This window comes from Bubalus bubalis, chromosome 17, assembly GCF_019923935.1.
Source record: "Bubalus bubalis isolate 160015118507 breed Murrah chromosome 17, NDDB_SH_1, whole genome shotgun sequence".
Lineage (NCBI taxonomy): Eukaryota > Metazoa > Chordata > Mammalia > Artiodactyla > Bovidae > Bubalus > Bubalus bubalis.
The window spans coordinates 60,306,976-60,331,775 of NC_059173.1; the positions used below are offsets into that span (position 1 = coordinate 60,306,976).

The 24,800-nt window shown below is 44.1% G+C and overlaps 1 protein-coding gene across 5 annotated transcripts in view; it reads right to left on the bottom strand.

The window, feature by feature from the left end:
• Positions 1 to 493: 493 nt before the first annotated feature.
• The window catches only part of SLC10A7 (solute carrier family 10 member 7), a 302,433-nt gene continuing 278,126 nt past the window's right edge, over positions 494 to 24,800 (bottom strand). For 4 of the 5 annotated variants that reach the window (XM_025268133.3, XM_025268132.3, XM_044930481.2 and 1 more), the window contains 2 exons: positions 6,432 to 6,577; positions 494 to 2,631 (listed from right to left, as the gene is read on the bottom strand). In XM_025268133.3, coding sequence (XP_025123918.1) covers positions 2,602 to 2,631; positions 6,432 to 6,577 — 176 coding nt within the window. In that variant the 3' untranslated portion in view covers positions 494 to 2,601. Of the gene's footprint in view, positions 2,632 to 2,667; positions 3,044 to 6,431; positions 6,578 to 24,800 lie in introns of those variants that run through there. The other variant, XM_044930501.2, reaches the window with a different exon arrangement.

Below are 24,800 nucleotides of genomic sequence, written 5' to 3' on the forward strand. Positions count from 1 at the left end.
GGAATGAATTAAAAAAAAAAAATCTACAGATAACTTGAAAGGCATTATGAGTGCATTTGAAACCAGGTCAAAAATAAGCCACAGGTTCTCTTGTGATTTCTGAAACATCTTTGTTTAATCATAGAATTATTTTCATCTTCCATTCATCATAAATAATCCACTTCATTACTTCACCAATCCTTTTAAAAAAATTTGGTATTTAGCATAAACACTGAACATTAGCCAGAGGTGTGTTAGTTTTAACCAGAAGAGGGAAGAATAAAAAGAACCCACAAAATTTGAAAACTTAGAAAAGAGCACAGGAAAAGATGAATATTCTCACCCATTTAAAAAATAGAATTTCATAAGAGCTATTAAAAAAATCCAGGTGGAAAAATGAGCAAACATAAATATAATGTAGTTCTTTCATAAATAGACTTAGACAAAACAAATGTGTAAACCAGTGTATGGACATATTTCAAGATATGAATAATTAAATCCCAGTAAGCAGGAATTAAAAATAAAATTTGATTTTATTTTTTTGTCCTTTATGGAAAAATATGCACAGCATTTGTGTAAAAAAAGAAATAGGCATAAACATATCAATAAAGCCACCAAAATTCACTATGTAAAGATTATTTGAAAACAGAAGACACTTTTTTAAAGCAAAAGATAAAATGTTATAGCATTTTTAGTTGAATTTTATCCCATAGTCACACCTACTATAGGTGAAAGACAATAGAGGTAGATCAGTTGAGGGGAAAAAAAATCAGTATTCTAATACTAGGCTGAAGATTTTTATGATAGCTCAGACAGACAATTCCATTTACTCTGAAATTCAAAGAAGTTTGTAGAAAAAAACATAAAAACCTTTCTGTGCTGCATATGTAAGCATCAAAAATACCAAGCAAAATTGCTGTAGTTTTAGACACAAGTGAATTTCTTGACAATAGGAATTCTTGACAAATAGCCTGTTTAGCATAGATTTGTGCAGGGTCTGGCACTAGCCTTAAAACTTACACTGAGGCTAACTCTTGTGAAATTTATGAGTTTCAGTGACATTGAAATGACTCAGAAGTAACACAAGATAAGAGCTGGCAGTAACAGTAATGTAAATTTATGGTATTGGTAAACACGGTGAGCTTCTAAGGAATGACTCTTTGTTATTGATAAAATAACAACAAAACAGCTGCTAAAGGTATGATGTGGCCTCAGTGCAACTCAGGATGCCAGTGTCATCTGTTAAATCATGAAAAGTAGAGAGGTGTGACAGAATGGTGTGCAGGAAGCAGAGAAAAAGTGTTCCCTCATTTCTATAAAGCAATGACTTCATTCTCTAACTGGGTCGTGAAAGCTCTTCCAGCCACAGCAGAAGCAACTACTGGGTAGTCCATGGCAAGCTGATGCCAATTTGGGAACTAATTGTACTTGCTGTTTTGGTTAATGAATGGTTTTGCATCTTCTGTGTCTGTTTTTCTTTCCACATAGCTAGACAGAATGTGTATATGTAACATTTGTTTGCCTCTGTGACCTTTATATTTTCATTTATTCGTAACAGCAATGTGATTTAATTTTTTTAAAAAATGTTGCAAACATTTGTCAAATCTGCCAAGGAAAATTCTCATTAATAACGTTTCAAATGCCTTAAGTGTACTTGATTCAAAGATGTAACAGGCTGCTTCTGGCTAAAAGGGGAAATTTGTGCTCAGCACATCAGTGTAACAGGAAGACAATTTTGGTCTCAGTTGTGGAATGTGGAATAATCCATCATTAATTTTGCCAGTCAAACTAATTGTAACATTTCGGTGTCTCACATTTGGCTTTTGGGAGTTGCCAAATGTGCTGGAAAACAGGTAAGAAAGAAATGATGGAAGAAAAAGAGAAAACATTTGAAATATAATTTGAAAAAATCCTGAAACCCAAATCCTGTAGTTTAATCTCAAAACCTCATGTACTTTGACTCATAACTCAAACATCAGGCCCTTCCTTTGAAGCAGCTTATAATAAATTTAAGACACAGAACACCACAGTCTCTTATAATGGAACTGAGGAATTTCTGTGTGGAAACTATTTGAAGGAATGTCTTAAAAAATGATATCAAGAAATGCAGATGACTTATATGCTTTTCAGCAGCTATTCAATCTATGACCCCTGCTGAGTTGATAAGGAAGAGGCATGTCACAGTTGCAGAAAAAGAAAGAATCATGTGGTAAATCAAATAAGATTTTGGAAATATTCACTGTCATGGGAAGGGCATTTTCCTGATGATGTGACCTCATTTCAAACAGTACAGTAACTAGGAGAGAGCTGTAGTGCATGGAAGATGGTACGAGGAAAACGTGTTTTTTTGTCACTTTCAACGGCTGTTTTCTGCGTTAGGAAAAAAGAAAATTAAATAACTCCAAAATACTGTACCACCCCTGGCAGTAACCAACAAAGTAGGTTTTGGAAATAATGCTCTCATCAAATACATTTTAAGGCACTTTAAACAGTTATATCGTATTTTTTTGTGTGTAAAAAAATAAAATATGCATCGCAGCAACGTTCACAAATACAAGTCTTCAGAACTGTGAGTACAATCCTGTACATATATACATGGCTGCGGAACGACCGCCTCCTTTGTTATACTGTTGGCCTCATCAATTTCACTCCCTGCAAGAAAGGAAAACATGGCGTTTAGAGCTGGACTGTATCCACGAACAATGTGAGATCATCAATTAACACCAGATAATTTATGCTACAAGGAAGAACGAGAGGCCTGCCGAGACAGCATTATACAACCCATGATCCAAACTCCTGGATCCAAACAAATTTACCTGCCCACCTCACTGGCCACAGCCTCTGGCATGTCCCCTTGCCTGGCATGGCTGCTCATCTCGTCTGCTGTGTGCTAGATGGTCCCTGTGGGTCTTAGTATTATCAGCAAAGCGGAGGAGACACTTGTGGATACCCTTACGATGGACACTTTCTATTTATTTTTGTGGCCAGATGGGATGGCTAAATAATTTTCAAGCCTTCTGGATGATTCCACATTAGCCAGTGACCTCCTGGTTTGGAGTGGTTTCTGTACAAATGGGAAAAATGAGTGGCGTTGTCCACTTTAGTCTCCCTTTTGGACATGCTTCTGTTACTCTGTACGATAAATCCCAGAGCTTTTAAACGTTTAGAAGAAAACTTCATCCTGATTAATTTGCAGTTTACTAGGGTTGCATATTATTGATGGAATATTGGGAATTTCAAATAATTTTCTTCATTCTTTGTCAAAATTGATATCTATAAATTCTAGAGTATTGTGTATATACACATTGTTAGCCATGAGCATGAATACAAGTGGAAGTTTTCAAAGGGGAAAAAGAGTAAAAGAAAAAGGTTATTAAACCACTCCTCTAGCAACTCTGAGTGGGAAGCGACCAGCCTGGCGTGGCCCCAGCACAGAATGCGTTTGCTTACGTTTTGTTCAGTAACAAGACGAGTGAAGGTGCTGGAGCGCTACTCTCTCAGAAGTCTGGGGACCTAGGGCTCACCTTCTAAAAGCAGTCTTGTAGCGGGGGAGAGCAATTATGACAGCTTGGGATTTACATATACACACTGCTGCTGCTGCTAAGTCGCCTCAGTCGTGTCCGACTCTGTGTGACCCCATAGACGGCAGCCCACCAGGCTTCCCCGTCCCTGCGGTTCTCCAGGCAAGAACACTGGAGTGGGTTGCCATTTCCTTCTCCAATGTATGAAAGTGAAAAGGGAAAGTGAAGTTGCTCAGTGATGTCCGATTCTTCGTGACCCCATGGACTACAGCCCACCAGGCTCCTCCATCCATGGGATTTTCCAGGCAAGAGTACTGGAGTGGGGTGCCATTGCCTTCTCATATACACACTACTATATATCAAATGGATGAACAACAAGAACCTACTGTATAGCACAGGGAAACTATAGTCAATATCTTGTAATAACCACAGGGAGGCCTGGCGTGCTGCAATTCATGGGGTCGCAAAGAGTTGGACACGACTGAGCGACTGAACTGAACTGAACCTATAATGGAAAAGAATCTGAAAAAGACTACATATTCTTATTCTTATATGTAATCGAATCGTGTTGCTATACACTTGAAACTAACAAAGCATTGTAAATGAACTGCAATAAATTAAATAAAACAATCTTGTGTTTCTGTTTGGAGCATCATTGTGGTGGACAAATAGACCAAGGTTCAAGTCCTAACTCTCGAACTGACTACACTACCCATATAACTCTGGGTAAGTTGCTCAGCTCTCTGGGCCTAGTTCCCGTGTTTTCTGTGGGGACAGCAGAGCTTGCTACAAACAGTTGTAGAGAATCCCAGACTTTAGGGATAATGACAATGACTGTATCAGCTGGCTTTTGTCAAACACCTGCCACGTAACCCTCCGTAACGGTAAAGAGCAGATGTTATCATGAGTCTTAGAGTGGCAGAGACAGGTCCAGAGAAGTGAAGAAACATGGCCAGGGTCACATGGGCAAGGTGGCAGAACGGGCAGCTGGGCTCGAGGGTCCACACTCTGAACCTGGTGAAGGCTGGACGTGCTGAGCATACGTGGAGCTTAACAGGTGGTGGCGGGGCTGTTCTGTTTTCAGGACACTTAGGACATGAAACTGAGAGACTTTATTTTCCTGGGCTTCAAAACCACTGCAGATGGTGACTACAGCCATGAAATTAAAGGATGCTTGCTCCTTGAAGAAGAAAAGCTACGACCAAACTAGACCAAAGCTATGGTTTTTCCAGTAGTCATGTATGGATGTGAGAGTTGGACTATAAAGAAAGCTGAGCGCCGAAGAATTGATGCTTTTGAACTGTGGTGTTGGAGAAGACTCTTGAGAGTCCCTTGGCCAGCAAGGAGAGCCAACCAATCAATCCTAAAGGAAATCAGTCCTGAATATTCATTGGAAAAACTGATGCTGAAACTCCAGTACTTTGGCCACTTGATGAGAAGAACTGACTCATTGGAAAAGACTCTGATGCTGGGAAAGATTGAAGGTAGGAGGAGAAGGGGACGACAGAGGATAAGATGGTTGGATGGCATCACTGACTTGAAGGACACGAGTTTGAGCAACCTCTGGGTATTGGTGATGGACAGGGAAGTCTGGCGTGCTGCAGTCCATGGGGTCGCAAAGAGTTGGACATGGCTGAATGAGTGAACTGAACTGAAGGACATGACACAGGGGGTCTGTCACTGGCTGTCTCCTTCTCCTGGTCATCTCCTGTGACAGCTGCCACCTTGAAAGTGGGCTGAAAGTAGTCTTGCAAAGTCTGAGCCGCTGGGAAGGAGTCAGCTCTATGGGTGCCTCTGCAGTAGGTACTGCCTCTACATTTTGTATGAGTCACTCACTTTGTTTTATTTTGGTTTTTAATTTGATATATAGTTTGGGGCTTCCTGGGTGGTGCTAGAGGTAAAGAAGCTTGGCCTGCCAACACAGGAGATGTAACAGATGTGGGTACAATCCCTGGGTTGGGAAGATCCCCTGGAGGAGGAAATGACAACCCACTCCAGTATTATTGCCTGGAGAATCCCATGGACAGAGGAGCCTGGAGGGCTACGGTCTACAGGGTCATAAAGAATTGGGCATGACTGAAGTGACTTAGCGCACATAATTTTATAAATCCACAAATATCAAATAAGTAAGAAGGCTTCTGAGCCGAGTGTGGTGAAATTGACATCTCTGTGTGGCCTCGTTTGCTACTGAACTCTTACTTAATTCTCAAACACATAGTTTGGCAATACAAAGAAGTTGTGAAGAGTCTGGAAAATTAAAGAGAAAGCAACTAGATAAATCCAAGTGCTATTATGTTTAGAAAAACGTGAAATCAGGACACATGTGAATGAAGAGGCGAGGCAAAGACGGTGGGCATCCGAGCGGTGGGGCACGTATATTTTGAGTATATTTACTGAACCTTTACTCCACTGTAATATGCCCTTCAACATAAGCAAATTAAAAACAGCTTTTAAAGACTGCATTTTAAGTATCATTGTGCTTTTATAACAATGTAGAACAATTGGTCCTCAACTCTCTTGTTCAAATTGAAATGGATTCAGTTCAGTTCAGTCGCTCAGGCGTGTCCGACTCTTTGCGACCCCATGAATCACAGCACGCCAGGCCTCCCTGTCCATCACCAACTCCCGGAGTTCACTCAGACTCACGTGCATTGAGTCAGTGATGCCATCCAGCCATCTCATCCTGTCATCCCCTTCTCCTGCCCCCAATCCCTCCCAGCATCAGAGTCTTTTCCAATGAGTCAACTCGTTGCATGAGGTGGCCAAAGTACTGGAATGGATTAATGCATCATTATTACTGAATTTAGTTAAGAAAATGTGTACTCGAGAACAAGGTTATATGTGCAAATGCTAACATGTATAAATGGCTAAGATTCAGAAATAGCACTTCGATGTGACTTGGATCCAGAGAAGATCCTTCTCGAGTCTCACCTTCTGCCTTGACACCATCCAGGACTTTATTGTTGGCACGAGCACGCTTCCCAGGAGGATTTGCACCGGGTGGTAGATGAGCAAGGGGACGGATATTAAAGAGAGGTACTCGTGGCCTGCAAACACGATCTTCAGCATTGGGATTCCTGATGAACAAAGAAGACAGAAAACCCAGAGGCAAATTCAGTCTGTCATCAAACTAGACACGGGCCGTTAAAACTGGACATTGGCATGCACCATCTTTCCCCTGTGGATATTCACAGAACCAAACAGGGAATGTCTCGAATGAATCACCAAATCTTTCCATCCTCCTTTTACTATGTAAAGCTGTAAGCTCGAGAACAGATTAAAACTGCAAACGGGGTCAGTTCAAGGGCACGGGTAACTCTCACCGCCTAACAAAGAGAGGAGAGAAGACTGAGGCGTACCAGTAGAGGTTAAAAATGGATCATTTGCTTAGTAGCAAAACGCTCCACTGGTCTTTAGGGAGGCCTGCTAGACACCATTCAAAGCACCTAAGTTCACTTTGGGGCTGAAAGGATTTGATAAGATAAAGAGGAGGGTACTTTAGCCAAAGAGACAGTCATAAAGGCTTTGCCCACTCTTTTGGCCAAGAAGCTCAAAGCGCTTTAAGCAGTATTGTGTATGGCAGATGAAAATTCTAAAATCTGTGCTGAGTGATTAAACCCCACAGTGAAGGTCTTACCGGAGCTTAGGTAAATGCATACTACTACTAAATGAGTCTGCGGCTCTGCTGCACCATGGCAAAGCATGCAGAGTTTCTAAGTACCCACCTAGCAGGTGTACCTATTAAGCTTCTGTAACAGAATTCAGACTCCGGTGCTTTGACTGTTATCACCAATTGCTTTAATGTGACCCAGTCATCAGAAGATTGTGTATGCACATCAGTTCTGTCATCTGAACAGCTTTAAGAGCTGAGCTTTCTTTTTGTTTCTCTGAGACCAGCCACTGAAAAGGAACCAGCTCCTAAACACATGCAATGATGGCCCATAAATAACGTTTTATTATAACCCGATGAGGAGAGCTCTGCTTTTTCAATTATTTTTACCTTCTAATAAATTTCAAACCTTTATGCAAAAATGTATTTCATGGCTGCTTTCTTTTTCATAGCCTCACATATCATTGCCATAAACTGCAAACACTTAACTCTTCCCAAACAATGTCTCTCTCGACGCTCCAAATGTTTAGTCTTGCACAGTTTCTGTCTTCTCACTAATATAAAGAACAAAGGAGCTTTGTTTTTGAATGTAATATGCTTACTCCATTTATTGGATTTGAATTTGCAACATCCAATATTATGGTTCCAGAAAATTATTACAATGAGAAACGAAGAAGATCTAAACATATATTCTTCCTATTTTCGGAAAAGACTATTACTTTTTTTTTTTTTTTTGGCTGCTCTGGATCTTTGTTGTGGTGCTGAGGCATGTAGGATCTTAGTTCCCTGGCCAGGGATCGAACTTGCGTCCCTGGCATTAGAAGGTGGATTCTTAACCACTGGACCACCAGGGAAATTCTCAGGAGAGGTTATTTGGCCCAAAATGATGATGTGAATGAGTTGGAGGGTGGGGTGGAGTAACCGTGGGGCACAAAGAGAGCAAATGATATAAATTTGGAAGTATTTGTTTCTAAAAGTGATCAGAGCAGGAATTTCTCACTCAAAATTCAAGGCCCATGGCTGCTGGGCTAAATCACCTGAGTTCCACTTTCTTGGCTACGTTCAGGCGGGCTCTGTGTCGTTCTTCAGTAAGCCGAAGCAAGTTCACAGCTACAGTCGCAGAGCTACCTCCCCAATAAGCAAGATGCACAAGGTATCATAATGGAAAGGACCTCAGCAGCTCGCTGTAGCGCGATGAAAAGATAACAGTAATGCTGACAATAATGTTTCTGTGTGCGGTAGGCGCTTAACTAGATGCCAGGTGCGGTCAAGGGCTCTCCCGTATGAATGAAATACCTAGAGGCTGGGTAACTTTCCCAAGAGGTGGGGTCTTTACTGCAATCCAGGTCCCCTGGGTTTCCAGTTCTCTGTGTCAGGCTGGGGTCAAGGCCTCTGAGGTCTTAAGACGTCCTGGGGATGGTGGCTCCATGAAGCAGAAGAGGACCTGGGCTGCAAAGAGCTCTCCGATCCAGAGTCTTTTTGGGACTCTCTCCCCTCGGGTTCCTCCCAGTAGTACGCCCGAGGCATCAGACCTTGGACTCCCCTGCTTCTCACAGGGGTGTTCCTGTGATTTCACATCAGCCAGGAGCTCAGTAACTGTGAGGCCTGTTCTCATAGCTGCAAGGGAACTCCAGATGGAAGCTGACTTCCAGAAGCTTCCAGTGTACAACTGACCTTCTACCTCCTGTGGTCCCTAGTACCAATGCATGTGAAGTTCTCTTCTGGCCTGGGGCTGGTTCTTCAGCTCTTTCATTTCATCTTCCAATATACTCCTCTGTACATATTTGCTGACGGGGTTGGGACTCTGCAAACATCACTCCTCCTCATCAGTTCATGGCTCCCTGCATGGTTCTGCTCGGAGAGGGCACCACAGGAAGTCTGGAGAAGGGGCAGGTGCCTGGGGGTTAGCCCCAGTAGATAGCCCCTTATGCCCCTCCTAGGAAGGCTGACCTTCATTTCCTCTCCAGACTTCTACTGATAGGTTCTGAGATGTCCAACTTCTTCCTTTATTCCTCCAGCTTCAGCTATTCATTGTCCCCTCTCCACTTTCCAGTTTTCCAGCTGTTTAATTGTCCCTGGGTTGATGGGCTGGTGCGTTTGCCCGACTCACCCTGGAGACACAGACCTTCTCTCCCTCAGCCTGGCACCCCAGCCATCCACCTCAAGAGAGGGTTCTACCATGACTGGCAGCTGCTGTAGCCATTTGTCAAACAAAGCAGGGATTTCCCTTCACCACTTTGTGAGCCTGCAATACCTTCTGGTTCACTGTTTATTTATTTGGCTGTGCCAGATCTCACTTGTGACACATGGGATCTACAATCTTCACTGCAGCTTGCAGGATCTTTAGATGACGCATGTGAGATCTAGTTCCCTAACCAGGGATCAAACTTAGGCCCCCGGCACTGGAAGTGTGGCGTCTTAGCCACTGGGACACCAGTGAAGTCTCTCATTCTTGTTAATTGTTCATCAGATTTCCTATCGCCACTCTTCCTGGTGACTGTTAAAAATATGATTGAAAATAAAATCAGAGAGGAAAACTTGGCTTCCGAAGATGAGGGTCAGGTCCCTCTGCTTGTCTTGTCACCCTCTAAGGGTGGATTTGCGACAGGCTAGTCCCTGCACGAAGGGACCGAGACTCCAGAGCCAAGCTCTTTGTTTTGGGAACCTTTCTGTCGCCTTGGTCTGGAATGCTCCCTTCCTTCTCCGGCATCCGATGAGTCACTTTCCTTTCAAATCATGTAAAATATCATGTATGAAATGAGTTGCCAGTCCAGGTTCGATGCACGATACTGGATGCTTGGGGCTAGTGCACTGGGACGACCCAGAGGGATGGTATGGGGAGGGAGGAGGGAGGAGGGTTCAGGATGGGGAACACATGTTTACCTGTGGCGGATTCATTTTGATATTTGGCAAAACTAATACAATTATGTAAAGTTTAAAAATAAAATAAAATTAAAAAAAAATCATTAGTGTCTTTGCAGTCTCCTCTGGGTCTCAGTCTTTCTTTCCCATGCCTTCCTTCAGTTTCTCCCTGTCTGCCCTTCTGGCCCCAAATCAGTAGCTTCTGCTTAGCGCCTTTTCATTTTCTCAAGAGTCAGAGTAGAAAGAGAAGCTGGGAGAAGTGCATGAGGGGAGGAGAATTAACTTCTCCACGCCCGAGTGGTCCAGGCAGTGGCCACGATCGCTTGGAAGCAGTGAGTTTATGATCTCTGTTCTAGGGCCTCCTGGCTGGGTTTCCAGCACTGTCAGGATGAACACTGGAAATGCAATAGAGAGATTCCCAGCACCTGCCGCTGCATTTCCCACCCTGCGATTTCTGTCACCTGGCCATGAATTTGGCAAAACTTGATCTTCAAGTCAAATCAGAGAACATGGGCTAGATCTCCTTTTCCAGAAGCCCATGTAATGCACCGCCCTTTCATCCTCTTCACCCAGCCTTTTAATAGCTCACCCCATCACTCACTCATTCATTCAACGAGCACTCGCTGAACAGATTAACTACAGCATGTGGCAAAGCCTCACTAAGGAGGCTCAGCAGCCACTGGGTGACCACTCATACCTCCTCCCCGTAACCTTCCTTCAGGGCACGGTGGGCCTCACCTGTGCCCCCGCACTCTCCCCAAACCGGGCTCTCTGCCTTCAGGCTTGTCTTGTGCAGGGTATTTTCCAGTCAGGAGCCAGACTGAGTATAAACCCCTCTACGGCTCACCACCCCGCCCCGCGACTCCCGCTGTGCTCCAGCCACCGAGAGCGCAGTACCCTCTCCTTCTAGCTCTGCCCCTCCTCCAGGCTCAAGAGGTCTCGCCTCTTGATCTTTGCCAATGAGCTTTTTTTTTTTTTTTGCTCAGAATTCTTGTCACCCACTTCTTGACCTGCCCAACCTTTAAGCCCTCAGTTCCCAAGCTTGCCTCCTCAGGGAAGTCATCCTTATTGTCGCAAGCCTCCTTTCTGCTCTAGGCTTACCCAAATGAGGTGCATTCCAGCCTGGCATTTGCTGCATTTATTATTACTGCTTGCTTCGTGTGTGTGTGTGTATGTGTTTGACCCTTACTAAGCTGTGGGCTTTTTAGGGTCAGCTACTGTTTCGCCTTCATCTCTGAGCATCTTAGTGCTCAGAAGGAGAATGCTGAAGGATTGGAATTGTGCTAATCCAGACCCCATCATCAAGTTACTGTGTAGACTATCACTCCATTTTCACTCCATTCATTAACTAGGGAGAGAAAAGGGCAATAATTTCAAAAAAACCAAACAAACTTACTCGAAAGAGTTTTCTTTTTCAAGTAAAATTTAAATATAGGACTCTTTTCATCTTGCGATCACTGCAGTAATATAAATGAAGCAAATTAATTTTAATGCTCCCAGGTACTGATTCTGTGTCACTGTGGTTGACAGGATCCGACTAGACTATATGAGATGGCGTTTGACTTTATGGAAGTGAACACCACGCGCGCATTTACAATTTTACAGGGACTTTAAGCTGTCATGCTGAAAAATGTTTATAAAACATTAATCAAAAAATGCCTCTTTAATACAATGCATTGTCTGAAAGATGTTAGAAGGCGCATATTGTAAATGGATTCTTTTTCTGACTAAAGTAATTTCCACCAGAAGCATTTCCCCACTGCTCTACAAGTACACTGTGTGGAGAGATAAAGAGCACTTTCTCAGCACATTACTACCTGCTCCAAACACTTGGGAAATCACTAATGTAGAGCATGCCATATTTCCATGTCACACATGACACATTCGTCTAAAATTATCCAACAGACTTTGACACTGCGGCATATTCCATAAGCAGAGCTTTCAACTGACATCTGCCAAGTAAGAACTTCAAGTGCGAGCTTTCTTCTTCTAACAAGCAAGTAAGGAGTTTCTTTTATCCTATACCCAGGATGGGAAGGATAATATATACCAGAACAAGTGGGGTTTTCTTTCCCCTATTTTGAACATGTTTATTTTATGTTCTCTGAATTAGAAAATTCCCTTTGTATCAGCGTTCTAAGTTTTAACAGTTACCTCTTTCTATTGGATGGATGGTTTTTAAATTTTTCCTGAGAAATACTTTTTTTTTCCCCTCTAGGTTAAATATGGACCTTTATATAGAAGGCTGCTCTATTACTTAAAATATAAAACCCATTTACTGGGACTTCCCTGGTGGCCCCCTGGCTAGGATCCCTCGCTCCACTGCAGGGGGCCTGGGTTCTATCCCTGGTGGGGGAGCTAGATTCCATATGTTGCAACTAATAGTTCGCATGCCACAGCTAAAAACTGGCATGGCCAAATAAAAATAAAACCCATCTACTTTACGTAATTGTTCCGAGTTTACTTGCAGATGCATGACGCTCTCACCATCTACTCATTCTTTCATTCCATCCACCCATCATGCATTCAAAAAATACTTTCTGGGCTTCTGCTATATGTGAGTTACTACTTCTAGTGCTGAGGACATAAAGAGAAATAACACAGACCAGATCCTTGCCTTCTTGGGACCTGCTTTCTGTAGCTTTTGCCCGGATCACCTTGGCTTCCCTTCTGAGTGCAGGGCTAGCATATGCTTACCTGGTTTCTACAGCTCAGAGTCTGGGGCTCATCTTTGACTAACTCCATCTGTCTGTTGACTTGTAGATCAAGTCACCAAGTTCTGGACAGTCTTTTTTCCATCTAGCGCTGTCCTTCTCCCTCAGTCTTCACGGCCACCTTCCTAATTCAGTTCCTCATAAATTCAAGCCAAATGACTCTGGGCCTCCTGACAGAACCCCCTGTCTTCAGACTCTTCCTTTCATCAATCCTACAAACCACAGCCAGATTAATCTTCCTAAGACCCACATTAATTAAAGCCAAGACCCTGCTCAAGAATTACAATGACTTTCCAGCGCCCATTCATCAAGTCCTCTATCCTTTAACGTCAATAGAGAAGGATTATGACACTGCCATTTTGTAAGGGCTTTGCTTGCATTATCTCATTTAATCCTTACAACAGCCCTAAGAAGCAAGTGGCGATTTCCCTGATGAAACGCAAGGCAACTGAGGGTTAGAATGACCTGCCTAACATCATACATTGGTTAGGCGGTAGAGGCAGAATTAGACAACGGTTCACTTTTTATTTTTAACCTTATTTTTTTTATTGGAGTATAATTGCTTTCCAATGTTGTGTTGGTTTCTGCTGTAAAACAAAGTGAATCAGCTCTATGTGTACATAGATCCCCTCCCTCTTGGGCCTCTCTCCTACCCCCTCACCCCACCGCTCTGGGGCATCACTGGGCACTGAGCTGAGCTCCCTGTGCTGCATGGCAGCTTCCCACTAGCTAGCTGTTTTACACACAGTAGCGCATATATGTCAACGCTCCTCTCTATTTCGTCCGCCCTCCTTCCCTGCTGTGTCCACATGTTTGTTCTCTACATCATCTCCCAGTTGCCAATTGCTGTCACTGGCTCAGGCCTAGCACGTGGCTTTGTGAACGCTGAGCCCCCGCCTAGATCTTGTCCTTTCTTTCTGGGTGACTAAATTCTATGGGTTCTTGCAGGCTCATCTTTACATTTTCCTCCACTGTGAAGGTGGGCTTCCTACTGATTTCTTCTTCTTTTGAAGAATGAAGCCTCTCTTCTGAGTTGTGTTAGGGGACCCATTGACTGACACCACCCATCCTGGCCAGGCAAGATAGTAACCACTTACATGAGTTATTTTACAACAGGAGTTCCTGGAACTAACAAACTACCACCTACCAGAAGAATTCAGGAAAGGTCAAAAGGAGAGAAGAGACTCCAGTCCATATGTTCTAACAATCTTCCAGAATCCTCCTCACTGCAATCCATCTTGGCTAAGCCATACGTGCACCACCAGGAAGGACCCCGAGTCAGAATGATTGGCTACAGACAACCCAGAAACTAACCGCATCACCATAAAACCCGAGACTCTGAGCCACGTGGCAGAGCAGTCGCCCTGGGTTCCCTTACCCTCCTGCTCTCTGCCTGGGCGCCCCTACCCAGTAAAGTCTTTGCTTTGTCGGCACGTGTGTCTCACTGGACAACTCACTTCTGAGTGTTAGACAAGAGCCCACTCTTGGGCCCTGGAAGGGGTCCCCTTTCTTGCAACAATTGCATCCCATAAATTTAGCATTTGCTTATGATGCCATGACTTTCTTTTGTACAAGTTTTGTTTCCCTCTGAACATTGGCAAAGTCCCTTAATCTCCTGCAGTGTTTGAGCACAGGTGCGTGCGCGTGTGCTCAGTCAGGTCCAGCTCTTTGCAACCCTATGGACGGTACACTGCAAGGCTCCTCTGTCCATGGGATTTTCTAGGCAAGAACCCTGGAGTGTGGTGCCATTTCCTTCTCCTGGGGATTTTCCCAACCCAGGGATTGAACCAGCATCTCCTGCCTCTCCTGTATTGCAGGCAGATTCTTTACTGCTGAGCCCCCACTCAATACATGAATGATCGATTATTTAAGAACAGAGGATGAAGCAATGTTTCCCATCGAAAAAGCCTGAACAAGAACAAATACTAGTTGCTTTACTGAACTATAAAGAGAATCATTTACACATTCCTCCAGGAGGAGGTTGTATTTCACAGGAGAAATATATATTTGATATGGTAGCAAGGAGAGAAACTGAATGACCACAGAACCCAAACTTTGAAATGAGCATTGAGTTGTGGAGTAGGAGAGGAAATATATTGAAAAATGTCCTTTGTGTCTTTTGAACTTACTTCACTTACTTTCCCACTTCCCTAAGAGAGAGTATACTCCAATCACCTGGATCATTTCCTGTCTCTCAGAGATTCACTCACCTGAATTCACTTGACTTGTTTTCCATTTAAATGCTTTCTCAGACTTTCCAAGGAGTTTTGAAGAGAGCTGCAGGCGAATCTGGAATCCAGTTGCTTGGCTCTCTAGTTGTCATGGAGATTTCCCACTTTTGTTCTCTTTGTTCTTAGTTAGAACCATCCATAATTTTACTCTTCAAATGTCCTACACATTGTTATTTGAATTCTATCTCTTCCTTGTGAATCGCTCAGCTTAAAAACCCATGTTTGCCTTTAAGAGTCACTGGGATACATGGTCTCCCCATTATAATGTAATCCAAGAAGGCCACTCTTTTTCCAGCATCACTAAATGCTAGTCTGGGTCCTCCTCTCCAACACACACACACACACACACACACACATACACACACACACACACACATTTTCTCTTCAGAGACAAATGCTCACAGAAAGTCAAACTTGTTGATGCTGATTTATTCCAACCACTAAAGTGAAAGTGAAAGTGAAGTCGCTCAGTTGTGTCTGACTCTCTGCAACCTCATGGACTATAGCCTACCAGGCTCCTCCATCCACGGAATTTTCCAGGCAAGAGTACTGGAATGGGTTGCCATTTCCTTCTCCAGAGGATCTTCCCGACCCAGGGATCAAACCTGGGTCTCCTGCATTGCAGCCAGATGCTTTACCATCTGAGCCACCAACAAAGGGGCAATTATGTGCCATTTATAGAACATGAAATGATGATTCCAAAACACAATAGTTTTAGAATTTGATTAGAAAAGACTTTCAGGATTATCCTAAAGTAAGCTAATTTTCAGTTAACATAGCTGTTGCTTCATACAGAGGTTTATAATTTATTATGTCCAGTAGCCTACAGGAGGCGGTACAGTGTAGCTGTTAGGAAGGCTGATACAAGACACAAGAGAGCCCTGGGTGGAATCCCACGCCTACCACTTATCACCCTGTTACTCTCATTGGGCAAGTGACTGAACCTCAGTTTTCACGTCTGTAAAATGTACCTACTTTGTAGGTTTTTTCCCCCTTAATAACCAGAAATGAAACAGTACACAATGTCTGGTAAGCAGTAAGTCTTCAGACACTATTCCAGGTGTGGTAAATAATTCTTGCCTAGAAAATCCCATGGACAGAGAAGCCTTGAACCAGCCCCACCCGGAGCCCCTGCCTTCATGGAGCTCATGTTCTCACTCACTGAACCAGGAGAGACGACAGAGCGCTGGGCCAGAGCAAACACCACCCAACCAGCGTCACGGCACACGGCAGTGCGGAAGCACAGCACTGCCATCTAGGACAAAAGCTGATGGGCAAAACGGGTGCAGTAAGCATCTGGGTTATTCTCATTTTTGTCTCTCTTTTAGAGTGAGTAAAAAGAATGGCAACCCACTTCCAGGTTGGTGGGTATGGCTTGGCCTGCCGTCCGTCATAGAGAGGCTCACCAGATTAGTCAAGAGTCATCCTGAGGTGTGGCTTGTGAGAGCAGGTGAGGTTTAGTCTGCAAAGCCCTCAGCATTACATTATGCTCCTACTTTTGGCTTGCCTAGGATGTCCCCTGAAACTCATTCTGGAACATTCTAAAGGCTAGCAAGTCCACCTCCTGCAGATTCCCTTAGGAAGGCAGACAGGATGTCATGGATTATGTGACTTGCTCTCATTCACGCCCATCTAAATGACTGGTCTTTTGCTCAAATTCTCCAAAGTATTTTATTTTGGTATTTATTCATTTTTATTTATTTGGCTACACTGGGTTTTAGTTGTGGCACTTGGGATCTTCAATCTTTGTTGCGGGATCTTTGGTTGTGGCATGTGGGATCTAGTTCCTGACCAGGGATCAAACTCGGGCTCCCTGCATTAGGAGCATGGAATCTTAGCCACTGGACCACCAGGCAAGTCCCTTTAAGGTATTTCGACACTGGGCTGCCCTTCCCTTGCTGATGATTTACATTTTATGTGCTTCCCTGTTCTTTTCCTATCATTCCATCTGTAACTGAAAACTGCCATTTAACTGGTGTGACTTCACCATCAGGACTTCCTTAAGATTTCTTTTTTTAATGTGGACCACAGCTAAAGTCTTTATTGAATTTGTTACAATGTTGCTTATATTGTTTATGTCATGGTGTTTTGGCTCTGAGGCGTGTGGGATCTTCACTCCCTGGTCAGAGATGGAACCCATGTCCCTGCATTGGAAGGCGAGGTCTTAGTCACTGGATCACCAGGGAAGTCCCATCACCATCAGGACTTCTGTTGTTGCTTCCTGAACCATAGAAGAAAAGATTTTGTCCTTCATGTAGAAGGAGATATCTAAAATGATGTACAACTAAATAATATATGCAAATAAGAGCTCTCTAGTTTTCTCAGCACCCCAGAGATGGGTTCAGGGAATCCACGTATTTGAGGGCATTTCCAAACCACTGAACACAAATGCGACATCAGCAGCAGCTAGGGGATGGCTAACAACCCCCTTGGCTAGACCTTTGACAGAAAAACAGGACAATCTTATACCAGTTTCACAGGTAAGTACAAGTGGAATTTTAATTCCCAACCTCTGAGGCCTGAAAAGCATCCTATGGTTATCTCTGTAGATGGCATACAAGACCGAAAGGGACATGTGGAAATCCACACAGGGAGTTTTGGCCACGTGCTTCAACCGACTGGACCCAAACATCCCGTCTACAGTCTTGACAGGGCTCTCCTACCACCCTCCCCTTGACACTTAGGAAGACTCAGAGTTCCGTTTCTTTTCATCTAGTCAGCTGTTATTTAGCTATGTTAAGTGTAAGCTGATGTTTTTGTTAAACTTTCCTAGTTCCTTTACTGAACTATAAAGAGAATCATTTACATATTCTTCCAGGAGAAGGTTGTATTTCATAGGAGAAATATATATTTGGTATGTTCATTGGAAGGACTGATGTTGAAGCTGAAACTCCAATACTTTGGCCACCTGATGCGAAGAACTGACTCATTTGAAACGACCCTGATGCTGGGAAAGAGTGAAGGCAGGAGGAGAAGGGGACAGACGACAGAGGATGAGATGGCTGGATGGCATCACCGACTCAATGGACATGAGTTTGACTAAACTCTGGGAGTTGGTGATGGACAAGGAGGCCTGGCGTGCTGCAGTCCTTGGGTCTGCAAAAGAGTCAGACATGACTGAGCGACTGAACTGAACTGAACTGAAGTGTAAGTCGACGTGTAAGTGTAAGTTTTTGTTAAACTTTCCTAGTTGTTTTACTGAACTATAAAGAGAATCATTTACACAATCCTCCAGGTGAAGGTTGTAATTCATAGGAAAAATATATATTTGGTATGGTAGGAAGGAGAGAAACTGGACTAACCATGGAACCCAAACTTTGAAATGAGTATTGAGTTGTGGAGTAGGAGAGGAAATATATTGAAAAATGTCCTTTGTGTCTTTTGACTTATTTCACTTAATTTCCTACTTCCCTGTAGATGGCATACAAGAGATCTATCCTTCACATTTCAAAACCAGAATTCAAACATATAACATTTTATATATTATAAAACATACACTATGTAAGTGTTAGTTGCTCAGTCATGTCTGACTCTTTGTGACCCAACAGACTGTAGCCCACCAGGCTCCTCTGTCCATGGGATTCTCCAGGCAAGAAGAATACTGTGTGGGTTGCCATTCCCCTCCCCAGGGGATCTTCCTGACCCAGGGATCAAACCCGATCTCCTGCATTGAGGGTGGATTCTTTACTGTCTGAGCCACCAGGGAAGCCCTATAAAATATATACTATAATTTTAAATAAAAATACACCTCCCTTTATCCAGAAGGGAGACTTAGGCCTAGAAGAACAGGAAAATGACCAAATACAAGGGTACAAACTGAAAGTCCGAGGCCATTACTAAGAGAGAGGAACAATCTCTCCAGTAATTTTAGTCATCCCATCTCTGGGAGGACTTCAGAAGCAGTATCTGGAGTTCACAGACTTTTTGGCCTTTATTTGTATGTTGGCAGGTGGAATACAGACTGCAGAAAAATCATTATTGGGTTGGCCAAGCAAGTTTGTTCAGTTTTTTCCATTACATTGTATGGAAAAACCCAAATGACTATTTTGGCCAACCCAATACACAGGGCTTACTCTGGGTCAGGCAGACGATATTCTGCGTGTGCCAACATCAGCTTATTCACTCTTCATATCCATCACTTCATGGGAAATAGGTGGGGAAACAGTGGAAACAGTGTCAGACTTTATTTTTGGGGGCTCCAAAATCACTGCAGATGGTGATTGCAGCCATGAAACTAAAAGACGCTTACTCCTTGGAAGGAAAGTTATTACCAACCCAGATAGCATACTCAAAAGCAGAGACATGACTTTGCCAACAAAGGTCCGTCTAGTCAAGGCTATGGTTTTTCCAGTAGTCATGTATGGATGTGAGAGTTGGACTGTGAAGAAAGCTGAGTGCCGAAGAATTGATGCTTTTGAACTGTGGTGTTGGAGAAGACTCTTGAGAGTCCCTTGGCCAGCAAGGAGATCCAACCAGTCCAATCTAAAGGAGATCGGTCCTGGGTGTTCTTTGGAAGGAATGATGCTAAAGCTGAAACTCCAGTACTTTGGCCACCTCATGCGAAGAGTTGTCTCTTTGGAAAAGACTCTGATGCTGGGAGGGATTGGAGGCAGGAGGAGAAGGGGACGGCAGAGGATGAGATGGCTGGATGGCATCACCGACTCGATGGACATGAGTTTGAGTGAACTCTGGGAGTTGGTGATGGACAGGGAGGCCTGGCGTGCTGCAATTCATGGGGTCGCAAAGAGTCGGACACGACTGAGCGATTGAACTGAACTGAATGTCTATAATGTGAGTAAGGCTACTGTTATTATCTCCACTTTTCAGATGAGAAAACAGAGGCCGCAGATGAGTACAAATCTTCCCAAGGCTATGCACAGTGAGCGACAGGGTATAGCTGGGATGTGAACACAGGCAGACTGGTCCCCAGTTCTGTGTCCTCCACCACCCTACATGCCTAAAATGGTGATCTGGAAGAGCACCCAGGAACCGGGAAGAAAGACATGTTTGATGATATTAACACAGAATAATGGAGGGTGAAAAACCCAAGGAAAAGAGTATTTACACAAGAAAGGTCTGCAAAGAAGAGAGAGATTCCTTTTGACAGAGGAGCTTAGAGAACCAGCCTTTACTCACTTTGAATAAAAGTTGGTCGATGACCATTTTCTGACCATTTCCAAGCCCAATCGGAAAAGGAAAGACTATATTTTAGCTTTCAATCACCTGGGCTGTAATCCTACCCCTTTGCTGAAAGTTTTATGTAAATAAAGATGCAAGAAAAGACCCAAATGAGCAGCTGGTGTTATTTCTGTTTTGAAACGGGTATGTTCTGATTGGAAAAGATGTTTGATGAATGGCCTGAGCCGGCTCACCAGATGCTGACAATGAAACATTTAACTCTACCAATAGAAGGTTTCAGCCTCGGAAGATTAGGTACACCCTCACCTGTCTGACAGCATTGTAGGAGTAATTAGCAAACAGGGAATTCAAGAATGTATTAGAGAGCTGAAGTCGTGGAGGCTTCATTCAGATGCCGGAGATAGCTTCCTGGAGGGGTCACCATATTCATAGAGACAGGTGGGAAGGAAGTAGTGGGAGCTTACTTTTTTCCCTTTCTGGGCTGTGAAGGAAGAGCCATTTGTCTTCTAAAGAGAAAAATGTGCCTAATGTTCACAATCACAGGATGTGAAACCTCAAAAATAGAATGAGAATTTCACATGACAAAAATAACATAGGGTCATCAGAAGAGATGTAACATGGTCCCCAACATAGAACTGGCCCCATCTGATTGGCTCTGGGAAGCTATGCCTAGTTTTACAGATTTTTTTTAATATATGTTTTTATATAATGAAGAAAAACACTTGGAACATTTTAAGTGTGAGCCAATGAGAAGGCAATGGCAACCCACTCCAGTACTCTTGCCTGGAAAATCCCATGGACGGAAGAGCCTGGTGGGCTGCAGTCCATGGGGTCACTAAGGGTCAGCCAGGACTGAGTGACTTCACTTTCACTTTTCACTTTCATGCACTGGAGAAGGAAAGGGCAACCCACTCCAGTGTTCTTGCCTGGAGAATCCCAGGGACGGTGGGGCCTGGTGGGCGGCCATCTATGGGGTCGCACAGAGTCGGACACGACTGAAGCGACTTAGCAGCAGCAGCAATGAGAGGTTGATGTATATGACAGGCACTTTCACATTCTGCCACAGCTTCCAACACCCTAAATTTAGTTTTCCCTAAGATCTCGCATTGATAATCTTTTTAATGGACAGAGGAACTTCCAGAAGGCGTCCAAATTGTAGTTAAGCGGTAAATGTGAGCAAACAGTGACCCAAATGCACCCAGACTTTTTGTTTTGTTTTGCTATTAATCACCCTCTGCTGGTAATTTCCTTTTTGACACTACCATGTTTATGATAAACATAGGCCTCAGAAGAGACGTCTTCTGACACAAAAGAACAAGGCAGTTCTGATTGGGATGAGAAATCAGAGTTATTTATCTGCTGACTCACATATCTGTAGTTAAACTTGGCTAGAAAATTTTTTTGCTAACCTAAACCTACTTCTGCCCTTCATCTATTTCAATGACTGGGGAGCCAAGACCTCATTCACAAGACTTTTAGACAGAGGAAGAAAACCCTGGAAACCATTTCTGGAAATAATGTTGTTTTTTAATCCCCTCAGTTTTCTTTAAACTCTGAATGCTTAACTTAGATATCTAATCACAGCACAAAGAATTGTGGTTTTCACAGATCAGCATAAACACACGGTCAGTTTTATTAGCAAATGAACAGGTGAAATCCTTTCTGGAACACAGTGGAGCATACCTGTGCACAAATAGAGGAAGTGGTCAAAGGCAGTGGTTTTCAGTGCCAGCTGCTTGTTAGAATCTCCCAGGTAGCTGTAAAACCTGTGATACCCGGGTCTGTCCTGAGAGATTCGGAGGAAATAGGTCTGGGGAGGGTCTGGGCAGTTTTGCAATGATCCCAGGTGATTCCCTTGTGGCTCAGATGGTTCAGAATCTGCCTATAGGAGACCTAGGTTTGATCCTTGGGTCAGGAAAACCTCATGGAGGATGGAATGGTAACCCACTCCAGTGTTCTCGCCTGGAGAATCCCACAGACAGAGGAGCCTAGCGGGCTACAGTCCATGGAGTTGCAAAGAGTCGGACACGACTGAGCAACCCACAGGTGACTCTGATGAGTCAGGCTGAGAAGCGGGTCTGGTAGTAAGGGAGAGCAAGAGGGTTCTGGGGGTGTCTGGAGACAGACTGGTGGTCGCTGTGTGCTGGCTTTGCCATTTTCTTCACTGTGTAAACTGAAGCGAGTTGCTTGACCTCTCTGAGGCTTGGTTTTCTACCCTGGGCAGTGGGATCAATAATAACCACTGTGCAGGGCTTTTGTGAAGATCCAATGAGATAATAAGGCAATTCATGTGCCTGATACAGTGCCTGGTCTGCAGGGGGTAATCATAGGACTTCATGCCTACTTTCTGATTTAATGGTCACCTCAACCTTATGAAATGCGAGGAAGATAGAGGCTAGCCGGTTTGGACGTCTATATGTCTGGCTGATTTTGAATTACATATCATTTTACTCTCCAAGTAATTTCATAGCCTCCCTAACCTCTGGAGTGCCTCAGGGGCCAGTGCTCAGAGCCCTTTTCTGCTCTGTCTACCCTTTCTGTAGTGATCTCATTCAGCCTGATGGCTTAGTTCAAGATGAACACTCCAGCCTGGACCAGAATTCTAGGCTCACAAAGCTGGCTCTCCTTTGGATGTTGAAAAGACATCTCAAACTTAGCACATTCAAGATGGAACTCTTGATCTGCCCCACATCCGTCTTCCATGGGTAAAATCTGTATCTCATCCAGTCTAGTAAATGGCAATTCCACCCTTCTAGTCCCCTGGAGGCCAAATCCCTCGGAATCATCTTTAATTTCCTTCTCTTACATACACATCCAATTTGTCAGCAGATCCCAGTGGTTTGGCATTCAAAATACCACCAGAGCTTCTCACCACTCCTCCACTATTACCTTTAATCACTCCACCCTGAGCCTTCATCTGGATGAAAGGCTCTTGACTGGCTTTCCTGTTTCTCCCTGGTGCACCCTGCCCCCCGGCCAAGCCCAGTCCTTATTTAACACAGCAGCCAAAGTGGAAGCTGCATCGTGTCACTCAAACCTCTCAAGGGTCCCCTTTGCCTTCTGTGTAGAAGGCAGTTTTCACGACAGGTAGAGGAGGTCTCACACGTATCACCCATCCTCCCTTTCAGCATCCTCCCCTTCCTTCTCACACTTTCCACTCCCCGAACTCTGGCCTCTTCGTCCTCTGCCTCCCACTTGCTGAGCCCCTTGTGGCTTCAGGTCCTTGCCCTCACCATTCCCTCTGGTTGGAGCCTCCTTCCTCTACACATCGTGTGCCTTGCTCCCCCTTTCCTACAGGTCTTTGACCCAAAGCCCCCTTTAAGCCTAACATGGCCCCGCCTCCATCTCACCCTCTTATTCTCCTTTCTGGTTTTATTTCTCCACACACCTCCCATCATGTGATGCACCATATGTCTGAGTGTTTGCTTGCTCAGCTCCGCTAGAAAGGAAGATGGATAAGGGGGAGTACGTTTTCGTATTTTGTCCACTGCTGTGAACAGAATAGGGCCCAGAATGGTGCCTGGTGCAAACTAGGCATGAAATAAACACATGTTGAATGAATGCATGCATTGAGCAAATGATATTTTAAAGCTTCTTTTCACTGGCATTATTGATTCCTGCACATCCCTGCACTTGCTGTCAGTTGCAGAGGAGTTGGTTTTTATTATTATTGACAAAGCTTGTTCTAGCAGTACTGGAGTACAGTAATGGTGGCATGAAGAGCAGGGTACTAGTATGGAGATCAAACCTGGGAAACGTCACTGCTCCAAAACCATGAGTGTGCTCAGCTTCAGGACAGGTGACTTTCCAAATGAACTGGCTTCCTGGGGCCCAGGAATCTTTTATGTACGATTTTACATCTCTTCCTGCCTCCAGGGTAATCTGTCAAAAACCTACAGCATCCCCCACGGCTTTAACAAATGGGCAGCTGATTCTACTATCTGGCTGGTGTTTTTTTGCATGGGCTGCAGATGGGGACAAGGAGTTGGTGGGTGTCACCTCATTCTGTAGCCTTGGAGTCCTTTATTATTTACTGTAAAGAAGCAAGGAGCCGGCTGTCATCAAATCCACGCAAACTGGTTTATAGTGTCTGGTTCAATTAAGGGGGTTTCTGGGAAGAGACACGACCAAATAAATAATGGGAGAGAGGCAATTCTGAAACAATCATTGTTATTCATCAATCTCTGTTTGCAAGTGGAGATGGGGAGAGAGAAACTTCAAGTGAAGGCGCTCTCCTGGGTGTGATGCTCCACTTCAAACGCGCAAACAACTGTTGTTCTGTGATGCACATTTTAGTTCCGCTAGAGGCAACCTTTCTAAATATTAATAATAATAAACAATCCCCTCTGCAACGGTGCAGAGATGAACAGGGAGCCCTGGAAGGGGGGCCATGGTTGGTCCTTCTGGATGTGGCAAAGGCCCCCGCAGAAGGGACGGGCCCCTGAATTCTCGTGGAGGTTTCCCTCTCAGAAGCACAGGGTGCATTGGCTTCAGGCATGGGAGTTGATTATCAATGTGTAAAACGAAACTCTTTAGAGCTCCTTCTAACTAGGACTCGGTGGTATTTCTTTTGAAAGAAATGTGAAACTGTGGAATGAAAAGCTTCTACCAGGAACAACTGACATGAAGAGGCCCAGAGGGATAGAGATTCGGTACCCAGGTGGGGGTGCCGCTGTGCAATATGTGGGGTGTTCTGTCTCCTTGCTGTTGAGCTGCAGCGGCAACTGTGAGTGGGGCTTGGTTA